The sequence below is a fragment of the Amphiprion ocellaris genome, chromosome 9, assembly GCF_022539595.1.
Source record: "Amphiprion ocellaris isolate individual 3 ecotype Okinawa chromosome 9, ASM2253959v1, whole genome shotgun sequence".
In the NCBI taxonomy this organism is placed as follows: domain Eukaryota; kingdom Metazoa; phylum Chordata; class Actinopteri; family Pomacentridae; genus Amphiprion; species Amphiprion ocellaris.
Genome location: NC_072774.1, coordinates 18,774,221 through 18,786,849, shown reverse-complemented (window position 1 = coordinate 18,786,849; position 12,629 = coordinate 18,774,221). Strand labels below are relative to the sequence as shown.

Here is a 12,629-nt window from a genome sequence, read left to right as displayed (position 1 = left end):
AGCTTATACAGCCTGTGTACTTTTGGATTGGAGGCGGATGCCTTTTGTAAGGTGAGTAAAAATGTGTTTCGGCTCCCATTTTAAAGAGGTTTTTCTTGGTAATCTTTGGCTTTAGTTACATTATTTATTTAGAGTAATAAATGAATGCCAAATAAATAACTTTACATATTCTAATATAAAATCATATAGCTATATTAAATATCTATTTGTAGCTTTAAATTGCTGTCCCCTGGATACAGACATGTAGATCCTCATACAAGCACGATACCTGAACTGAAGGAGAAACAAAATGACTCTGAACAGTGCAGCTGTTTCGTGTCTGTTTTGTTTTAATTGACTTCCCAACAAGAGATGTTAGGAGCTACTTCATACAGTAAATCTGATCCAGGGACCCCTGGCCTCCATCTAATAGTAACCCATCCACAGTGTTAACCTCTGATTCTGATAGAGGGTACCCGATTGAAGTGGGGTCCAGTGCCACCCATGGCCATCCCTCTGGCAGGAGCCTTACCGTGATTGCCTGGAGAAAGAATCATCCAGAATGTGAAGTGAGCTATGGTGGATGGGCACTTGGAGGATAGGTGTGATGGCAGTGGATTAACAAGATAGACTAACTAGAGCCAGGATTGGCACCATTCCTCTGACTGCAGGAACAGCTGGGTGTATCTCTGCTCCCCCTCCCAAAACTCTGTTCCTCTCCATTTAGCTCGTCATGCAGCACCAAGCACAGATGGGATGTTTTTTGAGGGGAAGTCACATTCGAGGACCAAGGGGACCCCCCAGGCTGTGCCTTACGATAGCTGTTTTACTCCCACAATGTAACTGCCTCGGAAAACCCTTGGCCTGGGCGGGGCATTCGGTTGCAACAGATGATAGACACATAGTGCACCACTTCACAGAGCCAGGGGCACGGATAGATGAATGAATGTTTGGGGAACGGGGCCCGGGTTTGCTGATTTATGCTCTGGAGCACCACTAGAGAGCTGAATCAGCAGGATGGGGAGATGCTGCATGTGTCTCTAATAAATAACTCATCTTCAAGTTAGTGTCTTCCCCCAGTTTCTACCCAGAGGAGAGGAGAGGAACCTTTTGGAGGCCTTTGCCCCTGTGTGTGGAGCATGTGTGATTGTTTTTTGATGAGAACCATACCCTCAGGGCTGGGGATGATGTGACAGCTGTTCTAATAAGTTTACAGAACATTCAAATTGAAACAGAACTGCTGAGTCATCACATACATAAACTCACAGACAACAAAGCTTTGATTAGGCAACAGCTAGCTGCTGGAGGAGCTTATGAAATCCCTCGGAGGTGACTTGGAAAAACAAACGCTGCTGTGTTGCTATTATTAATGTATTATTTTCAAGATGTGCTTAGAAGATTCCCGCTAAGCAATTCTCTTCGGGATTCAGTTCAGAATTACGTAAGAGGATGTGAAGAATTTGGGAACATTTGACGGAACAGCACAGCGGACCCCAACCAAGGGCTTTCTTAATTAGGGCTGATTTTTCCCAGTAGTAGCTTCAAACACATTTTTCTCCTCTCCCATACTGCTTTTGTCTGGTGTATCCTTGGAGAGTCTGCACCACAAGAGATAAGATACAGAAATCAGCTGTCCACAGCTCTGCACATGTGGTATTTACCAAAATATATGCATGTCTTCTTGTTGTTTACTGACCCATTTTCAGATAAAAGAATTTTCTTTTTTCCCGCTTTAGCAGCTTTTGAGAGGAACTCCCCATCTTTTGTTTTTTTTCTCCTTTAATACTCGTCCAGACTTTCTTGGCGTTATCTGAATTTAACTGAAATGAAATTGCGCTTCCATGAAAAGAAAATAGCAGAGGGTAGTTTGTGTAACTGTGTTACGGGGGAAGAAAAGCTGAAGAATGAGGAGTGGAATGTCTTGACAGAGGACCTTGCCAACAGTAGGGGAGGGGAGACAGAGGAGGAATGCCGGATCGATGCATGGTGCAACCCAGAGCTCATTTTTAAGTCCGGGAGGAAGTTATTTGTGCAAGAGCCATGGCATTGGAGACGGGGGAGCAGCAGACATACGCGCACATTTGCCTACAGATGTGATGGCGTCAGCAGGAAACATAGCTCTCCTGGGACTCCAAATGGCCTGCTAATATCCGTCCCCACTGTACCACCACACGTGACCTTACAAATCACCAGCCTCACAGCGCTCAACTCGCCATGCTTCTGTCGAGCATATACACAGAGGCGGCTAATCGGAACCATCCATTATATGAGAGCAGGCTTGTTTCAGGCCACCGGCCATTCATGGTGATGGATGTGAATGAAGACTGAGGCAGAGACAGAGAGAGACCTTTAGAGTGTGAGAACAGATTAAATAAGTCATCTACAGCATTATAGTATTACATGAAAATGCACTGATGCATGATCTCAGTGCAATGTATATTCCTTGTATTAGTTTGTTACATAAATCCTGGATTAATACAACTGCAAAAGTGTGGAACCGCTCTCACAGTTTTGCAATATGATCTTTTGCTACAGGTATAATTCTATCCAAGTTTTTACAATGAAATATTAGCATGCAGCAATTGACAAGGCATTCCTTTGGGGTAAAGGGAAAAAAGAGTCTCATTATCTTTTTTTTTTTTTTAGGTCTTTCTCTCTGATCTGAAACAGTTACATTTATGCAGGAACACTAAATGACATCCATTTCAGTGTCTCAGTGCATATTGGCTGGTGAGAGATGGAATGCGTGCAAAAGCTGGAATGACAAATCCAAGCTGTATGGTTTTACGGCACCGTTACATTGACTAGAGGCACACAGGGGAGCCTATACAGCTCCATAGTGGAGTGTGAGCCAGTAAAACAATGACAAGCCCTATCTATCCACCCCAGGGTGGCTTCTCCGAAGTCTGGAGTATTAAACTGAGCCCTGAGATAAAGCGGCTTCTAGCACAGTTCAGCCACGGGGGGAGATGTGCCCAGTCTCCTTATGTATTCCAGTCGTGCTGCATATTGTTTGATATAATCAACATGGACCAGGGTGAACTGCGCAGCACTCAAACACATAGCCCTCCCAAGAGTAATATAAAGCTGAGTACCACTGGCATGATTTACGCAGATTCCAACACATAGCTGTGTGCAATATTGCATGTGAAAGTACACATTTTTTGCAGGTTTTGGGCAGCAGTGAAATATTCAAACGTGTGAGTGTGTCACACACACATTCTGCTGTGTGTAGACGTGTATATAGTGTATGTGCGTCACATTCCAAGAGAGAATATTGCCGAAGTGTATATTCGTTTTTGTCGAGACAAACTGTTTGAGAAGCCAGCTCAGTGGCTATGCTTCACGTCAGATGCATTACCTTACCCACCCAGTCATTGCCGCAGATCCTGCTGCAGGCTTGAAGTGGGGCCATGCACTAGTTTTACACTGTATACATTTTTTACAGTTTGGCTGGGTATCAAGAAGCCTTGGAAAATGAAAAAAGTTCCACATGTCTGAACCAAGATAGGACTTTACATACCAATAGGATTGCCAGAGTGTTGCAGGTTTCCAAAACACTGGAATTATTTTTCAGAAATAAGTCCGTCAAAACTGCTGCACCCCACCCCCGCACCAACCACTCAGTTTGGCATACATGCTCTGTGAGGATGAGGTAGAGCCTAAGCTATTCCAGTAGGCTGGAAAGCTGTGTTGAGTATTTGACAGCGAGGGACTGGAAGATTTGGTAGGTAATGTAAATCATGGAATATGCCTCAGTGGAGAGGAAGGAGGTGGTTGGAGCAGAGCGATTCTATCAGGAACCAAATCCTCCAAATGCAGCTTTGAATAAGAATGAAATAGATAAAGCTTGGAGGAGCCATCATAGGAACTGTAATATTAGACAAACAGGAGATTTGCAATGCTGTTCTCTTAATATCAGGAGACATTATCAATGCCAACTAGCTAATCTCGTACTTTTGCCTGAATTTAGAGGATGGTGCACTTGGTTTTTCCACTACTCGAGCGGACGAGGCATTTGTGTGGTGTGTGGGTGGGATGTCAGGCCAGTGTAGGAGACTATGGGTCTTATCAGTGTTGAGAGGGAGGTTACAGAGGTGCAGCGATGTTTAAGGATGCCAGAATCTACTGCTCAACTTTCTGCAGCTGTCAGGAGGTTAATTCCATGAAATAGCCGTGGCGAGTTGCCCACTTGAGAAACCATATGTCATCCTCTTGCACCTGACATTTGCAGCACGGATTCTACCAATGCTCCGGCACTACAAATTGCTGTATGTTTGCAGAACAATTACTGTACAGCCACACAGGAAACAAGAAAACATATTTCAATTAACCAGTCAGGTTTGTTTATTTGTCATCCAAAGAAACCTTTTGAATCTGTTATGTAGAAAATGTGTTTATAGGAATAAAAGGAGAGAATAAACGTGCAGAAGTATGAGGGTGCATCAGTATTCAGCTGCTCTCCACCAGAGGGGATAGGTGGGTGGGTGTACTGGGAGGGGAGAGGAGCTCCTATCACTCCCCTCCACTAATTAAAACTAACGACTCCAGGTGCTGCATGGTGCCGGGCAGAGGAACGGCCGGGCGGCTTGTTTGTGTTGGTGGTTCGCCTTCATTACCACCTCCATCCATTCTGCTTAGGTGCCCACTGCCGAATCGACACAGATCCCGACGCACAATGTGCAGTGCAAGAAGAAAGGGGTGATCTAAATGCAAATGGTACACGTGATGCATTATACAGGGCATGTGGAGACGTAATGTGGGCAGCAGGAAGGAGATCCTTTCTTTAAGCGAAAGAGGTGGAATCTCGGTGATGGCAGCAGGTCAATAGCAGTAACAGGCTTCTAAATGTTCTCCAGAAGCTCGTGAGTGGGGGGAGGTTGTTTCTCAGCAGCGAAGGAGTCGATTAACATGTTCTCGCCTCGGCCTTTGAGGTGTCTGGTGATCAATGGTAGACGGGAAGAGAGTGAGAGAGCAACTATGTCTATTCCTATCTGTGTCTTTTTAAATCACACCAGGTCTCCAGAGCCCGTAGGCCATCCTGACATTCCTCTAACGCACACACTCTGCCGAGTGTGGCTCTGCCCAACGGCTGCGTTGCACAGATCCATAATTATGACAAATAGTTACCTTCTTGATACTGCCGGCACTATCCCCAGTGTAAAATATGGCTGAATTTTATTCTGGAAAATCGATTTGAGTAAAAGGTAGTTCGAAGCTGAAGATGATGATCGTTTAGTTTGAGCTGAATCTTCACTGGCAGCAGGTATCACATCCTGCTGAAATTTTAAAATGACTAGAAGTAAGCGAAAAAAAATTAAATAAAATGTAAATCTTGACACACTACCTCCACCATGATCTTACTGAAGCTGTACCACTGTCTGTGTGAAAGAGGGATTATGTGTGTCCTGCAGGCTCTGCCATCAAAGCATTTCTCCTGTGTTAGAAATGATGTGGACACAGCGGCCTGTGATCAGTTTAAACGAAGAACTGTCTTGAGAATGCCGAGGTATAAATAACAAAATTAATGAATGCTGGTTAATATTATTAGTAACCTATGTGCTTTTCCTGCTTTAATAATTCAAAATGCCTGCTCTGAAGAAGACCAGTTGTCAGGCTTTGTTATATGCTGCGTACACTCAATGCTTAGGCGGTTGCAGTCTTCATAATTAAATATTAATCTGCCCCCAGACTGCACCAATGAGACGATACACTCTGATAAACCATTAGGAAACAAAAATGTGTCTATTAAAGGTCGGGAATATTAAACATTTATAAACACTGAGTGAAATATTTGACCTGTTTTGACTGTTTTTGAAGGATGCAGGCCTTGAATTTGGGATGCAGCATTACTCTCCCAGATAGGGGGAGATGATCTTGCTGTCTGACATGAAGGATTAACCTGTTCTCATAGAAAATGAATGGAAGGTGGTGTCACTGGTTCATAGGGCTCTGGATATAGCCGCAGTGTATATTGTCTTGTGTATCTCGGCCTTCATTCTTCTGTCTGCATGGAGTTTGCATGTTCTCCCTGTGCATGTGTGGGTTTCCTCTGGGTACTCTGGTTTCCTCCCACAGTCCAAAAATGTGATGAGGTTAATTGATTATTCTAAATTTGCCTGTAGGTGTGAGTGCGAGTGTGATTGTTTGTCCTGTTTTAAGTATTGTTTTTAAGTTACTCTCTTGGTTTTCTCTGTGAAGCACTTTGGTCACCCTTTGGGCTGTTACAAAAGGCTATAGAAATAAACTTGGATTGACTGAACTTTGATTGTGTTCCTACCATGCTGTACCATGTCCACTAGGTGCCATCAGTGAGTTTTACTTGCCACCTTCCTGCTGGCACAGCTTTTTCTGATTTGGTTGCGAAGTCCTCAATATATAGGGACGGGGTTTTCCACACACATTTGCTTGATTTATGTTGTGTGCTGGAGGAACCTTCCCTGTTTGCCTGCTTGGTGCCAGCTGTAAGCCTCATCTTACCCTCAATAAACTGCCTCTGAACGCTTTGACTGTCTCCATGTGTACCCAGTGAGTGGACTCTTCACCACTTATTGCTCCTACGCATCAAAATTCCGCACACGCGTGATGACGCTCAATGAGATAACTTTAATTTGAATGAAATCCAATAAACAAACCAGCCTGGGGTGGAACTGCTAAACTATCAAAGATGAGACAACACAGGGATCATTGTGCTTGTTATGCCTTTGGCAGTCATTCTTGTTGAGTCATTAAAAATTCTTATTGAAGTTCTATTTGCCTTCAGTGATGTTGATTTTCTTTTGATGACTCTTTTCTCCTCTTAGCGTTTGACTGCCTTGGACATATTAAAGGCCAGACCATAGTTCTGTTAAGTAGGCAAATAGGGTTTATTGGAGGAACTTGGACTTGAATTGAACACTTGGAGGGTTTATTCACTTTTCTGTCGCTGTTGTACTCAGAGGTAGCCCATGATGTGCAGCAGTCAACCCCTGGCAGCCACTTGATTTGTAGAATAACTCTAGGTTTGGTTCAAATATCGCTAAAGGAGGGCAGTATTCTGCATTGAAAAATTAGAGTGTTTAGTGTGCAGTGCCAGCTTGGAGTAGCTCTGAAATAAAATATTTGCCCTTTGAGTCTGCAAGTTTTTTTTTTGTTCGTTCCATCACACACTTAAATGAAAGGGCATTTTAAAAGCATGCTGTTTACTTGATGCATTTCCAGAAGAATCTGCTATTCAAGTGAGAGGTGATAAAAATATAATATTGATTCATGAAAGCTTTTAAACATGTTGTGCTAAACAGTTCCAGGTAGAACTTTTCTGAGAAAAAAAAAATCCTCTGTCAACAATAAGTAATTTTTTTATTTTTAATTTTGTACACCACATTTCCACATGCATCCATCATGTGAGAGGAATGACAGCCAGCCTTACAAATGGCTGCTGCTAGATTTTAACAAATGTTGAAGGATGTCTGTTTGAATCTTTCTGTTGAGTGTGCATGGCATTTCTGATGACATGACAATACACAGAAGACACGGCAATTTATAAAATGATCACCCATCATTAGGCGTTGATTATTTTGAAACTGATTCAGTGTCAAAACTGACTGATTGCAGCGAATTCTCTTGTGTGTTTAGGTGTGCGTGTGTGTGCGCACATGCCTCTCTGTTTAGTCAAGGATCAAAGATATCTTGATTATTTCTCAATCTGCTCCAGTGAAAACATTAAACAGTATTCTTAGTGGCTTAAGCTGAATTTCCTGTGTTAGCATGACGTCCAAGCTCGTCACGGCTTACACAAATTATGAGCTTTATTTTTTCTGGCCAAGTCTTTGATGCTGTGTCAGAGGATATTAATAAAATAATAATATGCACAAGACTAATTTCTACCCTCCAAAAAAGAGTAAAAGCATGACCACATATGTGTTTAAAATCAGTGTGGTGTCTGAATTCAGGCATGTCTCATTCTGTTTAATTCATCATTCAACTTGCAATAACTGCTTTTTTGCCAACTTTGTGAGATAGATAGATAGATAGATAGATAGATAGATAGATAGATAGATAGATAGATAGATAGATAGATAGATAGATAGATAGATAGATAGATACTTTATTAATCCTGAGGGAAAATCAAGTATTCAGCAGCTTACATAAAACAACATAAATAAGAAAAAGACAGGACAGCCAGGTTAGTAACATTAACATTAAAGGTTAGTATGTACTCTGACAAAAACTTGCTGTACAATAAAATTAAAAGCACTTCTAATTTTAAAATCTATAGAACACTAAACATAGTTAAAATTCAATAAACAATATTCACACATTTCAAGGCAAAGTGATTTAAAGTGACTGTGACAGGTAGAAGAAAACAGTTGTATCAAACTACCTAAGGTGCATAGACATTCTATAATAATCACATTGGTCCTACTGTGATTATGACTGCGACACCCCCTGACCACTCAGTGTTCATCATATTTTTAAATGGATATCTGGCAAATCTGTGAAGTCGCCTGTTCACACATTCAGCAACATGTCATTCAGCAAGTAAGTATTCACTATGGCTGCTAAATCTTTTGCTATGTTCGCCTTTGAGTTGCTAAGTTTGTCCATCTGCCATTTGTTGGTCATGTGCATTTGCTTTTTACAGCATTTTTGCTAATACAACTGCTGAAATCTTAAAGCAGTGTTTGGCTTCAGCAATAGCCAGAATGCAGAATACAGTCTAAAATATTTTGGAAGTCCTTGAATGAAATTATTTTATTCATTCATTTGGAAATCCATAGAAGGAATTCAAATTCTTTGTTATTCATTTATTTATTTTGGTGGAAACATCATGGGAACTGCCAAAACACAATTTTATTTCTTTTCTCTGGCTTGTATAATGACTTTCTGGGATTCAATGGTAAATATCTTGCTCACTGAGGCAAAATAATGAAGGCTAAATCTTCAACATGACAATGAGCTAATTTTTAAACCTGTTTTTTCACCAATTGTAGCTGCAGTTACTGAGTAAGCAAGCAGAGGCCACAGTGTTGATGCTGTTTATCTGAAGACACCAGTAGTTTGTTCAATTTTAAATTGGCCATCTGAAAGTTTTCTCTTTTTCGTCTTCTTTGGTGATATTTATGGTGATAGTTGCAGGTGTGTGTTCTCACAGATCCTAACCATCGTCAGTCAGCTGGCATATGCATAACTGTTCAAGGTCACATGCATGAAAGCGAGTAGAGAATAATGTCTTCAGAGATGGCAATGACACCGACTTTTTGGAATGTCACCAAAAACACCCAGTTCAAATTAGTATAAATGCAAGGACTGTCAGATAATTCCCTCAGTGGGTCATAGACTCAATCACCATTGTGTTGCCTCATTTGGAAACAGTAACTTAACAGACATTTACTTTAATGAAAATCTTCCAGATTGCCACTTTAACTAACATGCTTCACAAGGATACAGAGAAAGCATCTTGTGGTCTCAGTGATCAGACATTTTCACCATTTGCATCCCAGGGATTAACAGCACCTTTTAACTATAACTTACTATTATAAGCAAAAAATGTGTTCTTTATTCACACACATATGCAATTCCATACTTTGCCAGCCGTCAGCAACAATTGCAATTACTGGACAACCTACTCTACCACATGAGCCTGTTAATCCAGAGGTCACTGTAAGTGATAATCAAGTTGAGCTGATCACAATATGCACTTTATGTAGAGAATATGTTACGCTATGATGAAGATGATCTGCCTGACAAGCCTTGACTTCTGCTAGCACTTCTTGCATTTACTGCACCGCAAATAAATCTGAGCAAACTCACTGACATGCATAAAGGCCAAGAATATGAAATATGTAGAAAGCAAAAGATGTCTATGTTTTTTTTTGTATCTCACCAGAAAAACCTCATAGTCCTTGCCAAGAACATCATGTACAGCAGCACTTTATAAACTGTAAATACATCGACATCACTGAATAAAGGATTTGTCAGTGATGGAGAACAAAAAAAGTAACTGTTTTTAGTGTGTGAAAGTTCATATTGCCTGCCAAACATTTATGTTAAGTATCTGAAGGGATATTAAATTCTGTTTGGGCACCGTTCACACCACTGAGCCGACCACAGTGAGACCAGATCCAACAACATCTTGAGAACTATACAACCATAATTACAATTCCAGCTGGTTAAACTGCCTTGTATCACTTAATACTTGGGAGTTTATTAGTATTCCAGTATACGGTGGGCTTACCAGCACAGAGCATGACTCTGTGAAGGTAAGCCAACCCCCAACATTTACAGATTCAAACATTTTATAGAGTCGGTCAGACAGTTGAGAGGGGACAGTATGTAAATACAGAAAAGAATAGTGGTCAGTTTGCATATAGTTGCTAATCTATGACAAATGGTAATGTAGCCAAGAGGTCTGGCAGCCAGTTACTAATAACAAAAGGTGACTGAATCAAGAGAAGTGGCACACAACAAATGGTGAGAGAGTTATCAGCGACAAAGTTAATGGAATAAAGGGTGGCACTAGGGGTAGGGGCTGTCTGTAGCAAGAAGATGTGCTATTTTCTTCATAATACTTTAGAATAACTTGTATTGTAATTTACACAAACACCACAAGTGCAATATTTATCACATCCTCTGAGGATCGTGATGCTCAAGTTATTTAATTTAGACCTCTTCAGTGGAGACCTTCCATATTAACGACACAACACAGTTGCTTCAAATGTTAGATATTTATTACACAACAAATATTTTTTGACTCATTTTCAATGGCAAACAACAGTCGTATCTGACTGATTCTTAAAAAAACGAAATTTAGATATCATTGAGCTTACAAAAAGTGTTAAATGTTAAAACAGAAAATAAATACAGAGGAGTAGCTCTTCATTTGTCAGTGCTCTTCCTTGAATCATACCTTTTAGAGTGATACTAAATCTTTACAAATGCTTTGGAGACAGAAGTGAAGAAAAAGGCCATGTCTTGAGGGAAAAGGTAAAAAGAGTCATAAATTAATATTTGGTGGTCGTTGCTGGAATCTTCAGGACATGCAGCAGAATCTGCAGCCCTTCTTGCCCTTGCAGCAGTTGCAGCACCAGTGGCACATGTGGATGACGCCGTGACGCTTTTGCCTGATGTGATTTGGCATCTGCGTGAAAGACAAGAGACATGAGCAAGGTGTTCATCTCCAACATTTCATCCTCTCCCTGTATGGAGAGAGCACCAGGATATTCCGTGGGGAAAACACATCCACTTAAATTTTAATTTGCTCGTGGTAATTTGCTTAATTCATTCAATCAATTGAACATACCATCCATGATTCCATTGACATCTCTTGATGTGCCGCAACTGGAGTGTCATTGCTCCCTGCCTCCTCCGGCTCTTGCACCTGTTAATGAATTATGCACATTTAGGCGCCACATCTTAGCATCCTGACAAAACATTGATAGCTAATAAGCAAATTAAGTGAGTTTAAGTCAAATTCTTACCCCGGTGAATGGGAAAGCTGAGCTCTCCACAATGCAAATGAAGGCGAGCACGAGTGTCACTGCAACTGCAATGCTGAATGCCTTCATTTTGGTTGGAGTTTAAACGGTTTAGTTATTAAATCCTTTCAAAGATTAGAGCTGATAGGTCTTCTTTCTCATGGGTGTCAGACCACCGAAGAGCACCACAATATCTTCAATTTATTTTGCAGCTTCAGTGATGGATGGTGATTGTCTGGGCGAGTGGATTTCTTCAGCTCTTTCACTGACCCTTGTCAGCTCTTTTACGAGTCCTTCAGCTGTCTGATGGTGGGGTATGCTAAGCGTGTTGGCATTTATACACACATGGACCCAGTGTTGCCTCATCGACGTTGAAACCCAGCCCACTCCTGGCTGCGGTTACCTAACTCCTCTGGGAAATTTTTGACCTCCCCATTTCTCCTTTTCATTATTTTGCAGAACTGGGGGAAATTCTCTGGTTTATTTTGGCTTGTGGGCCCCCCACTGTTTGCAATAATATCACATCAACTACTTACTTTTAAATGCAATCTCTCTCTGCTGAGAGAACACATAATTCCACACATTAACAGGCTGCCTGACAAAATCATTTTGATATCAGAATATTTGAGGGTGAGCCGAATTCTGTAAATGGGACTTTTCCTGGAGCAAACTTGGCAAGTGCACTGGAGATTTCCAAGCAAAGGCCAAGACTGCATGGGTCAATCTGTTGCACGGCTGACTGAGCTGCACTTGTTTCGACCCAGGAAATCCTTCACTAAGGAGAAGGAGCCACTTTGGAATATCCATTGCACAGTCTAAAGGATGTAATTACAACCTCTCAAATGGAATAATTAGCCCCTCATTTTCAACACGTTCAGTTTTTGCATAATACACAGGAACCTGCAGTTGAACCAAATTAAATCCCTTTGAGAGCTGCGGAGTAGTAGCCAGGATTAAAAACCTCTGTTTGAGAGTCAAGGTGTTTCAATATGCATTAGTTAAAGATGAATGTAAAGCAATGTGATGAGGTTTATTGTGGCTGGACAGCAAAGAATTGCATTGCTTCAGTTGTTTTACTCTGCATCTGCTCTATCTCATGACTCATGATGCAGTCTTTCTACTTTTATGATTCCATACATCCTTCTTTGATGATGAGATATGTTTCACATACAAACAGCATTTCTTCTCATTTCA

General features: G+C 41.2%; 1 protein-coding gene across 1 annotated transcript; it reads right to left on the bottom strand.

The window, feature by feature from the left end:
- Positions 1-10,670: 10,670 nt before the first annotated feature.
- hamp (hepcidin antimicrobial peptide) lies at positions 10,671-11,753 on the bottom strand. The gene is made up of 3 exons (XM_023276206.3): positions 11,439-11,753; positions 11,261-11,338; positions 10,671-11,098 (listed from the first exon to the last, which is right to left on the bottom strand). The coding sequence occupies exons 1-3, from the start codon at positions 11,523-11,525 to the stop codon at positions 10,991-10,993; spliced, it is 273 nt and encodes a 90-aa protein (XP_023131974.1). The 5' UTR covers positions 11,526-11,753; the 3' UTR covers positions 10,671-10,990.
- Between the last annotated feature and the right edge of the window lie 876 nt (positions 11,754-12,629).

Coding starts and splice junctions, on each gene's coding strand:
- hamp (XM_023276206.3), bottom strand. CDS start 11,525: ATGAAGGCATTCAGCATTGCAGTTGCAGTGACACTCGTGCTCGCCTTC. Junction 11,339..11,438: donor CAGCTTTCCCATTCACCGGG/GTAAGAATTTGA, acceptor ATTCATTAACAG/GTGCAAGAGCCGGAGGAGGC. Junction 11,099..11,260: donor TGTCAATGGAATCATGGATG/GTATGTTCAATT, acceptor TCTTTCACGCAG/ATGCCAAATCACATCAGGCA.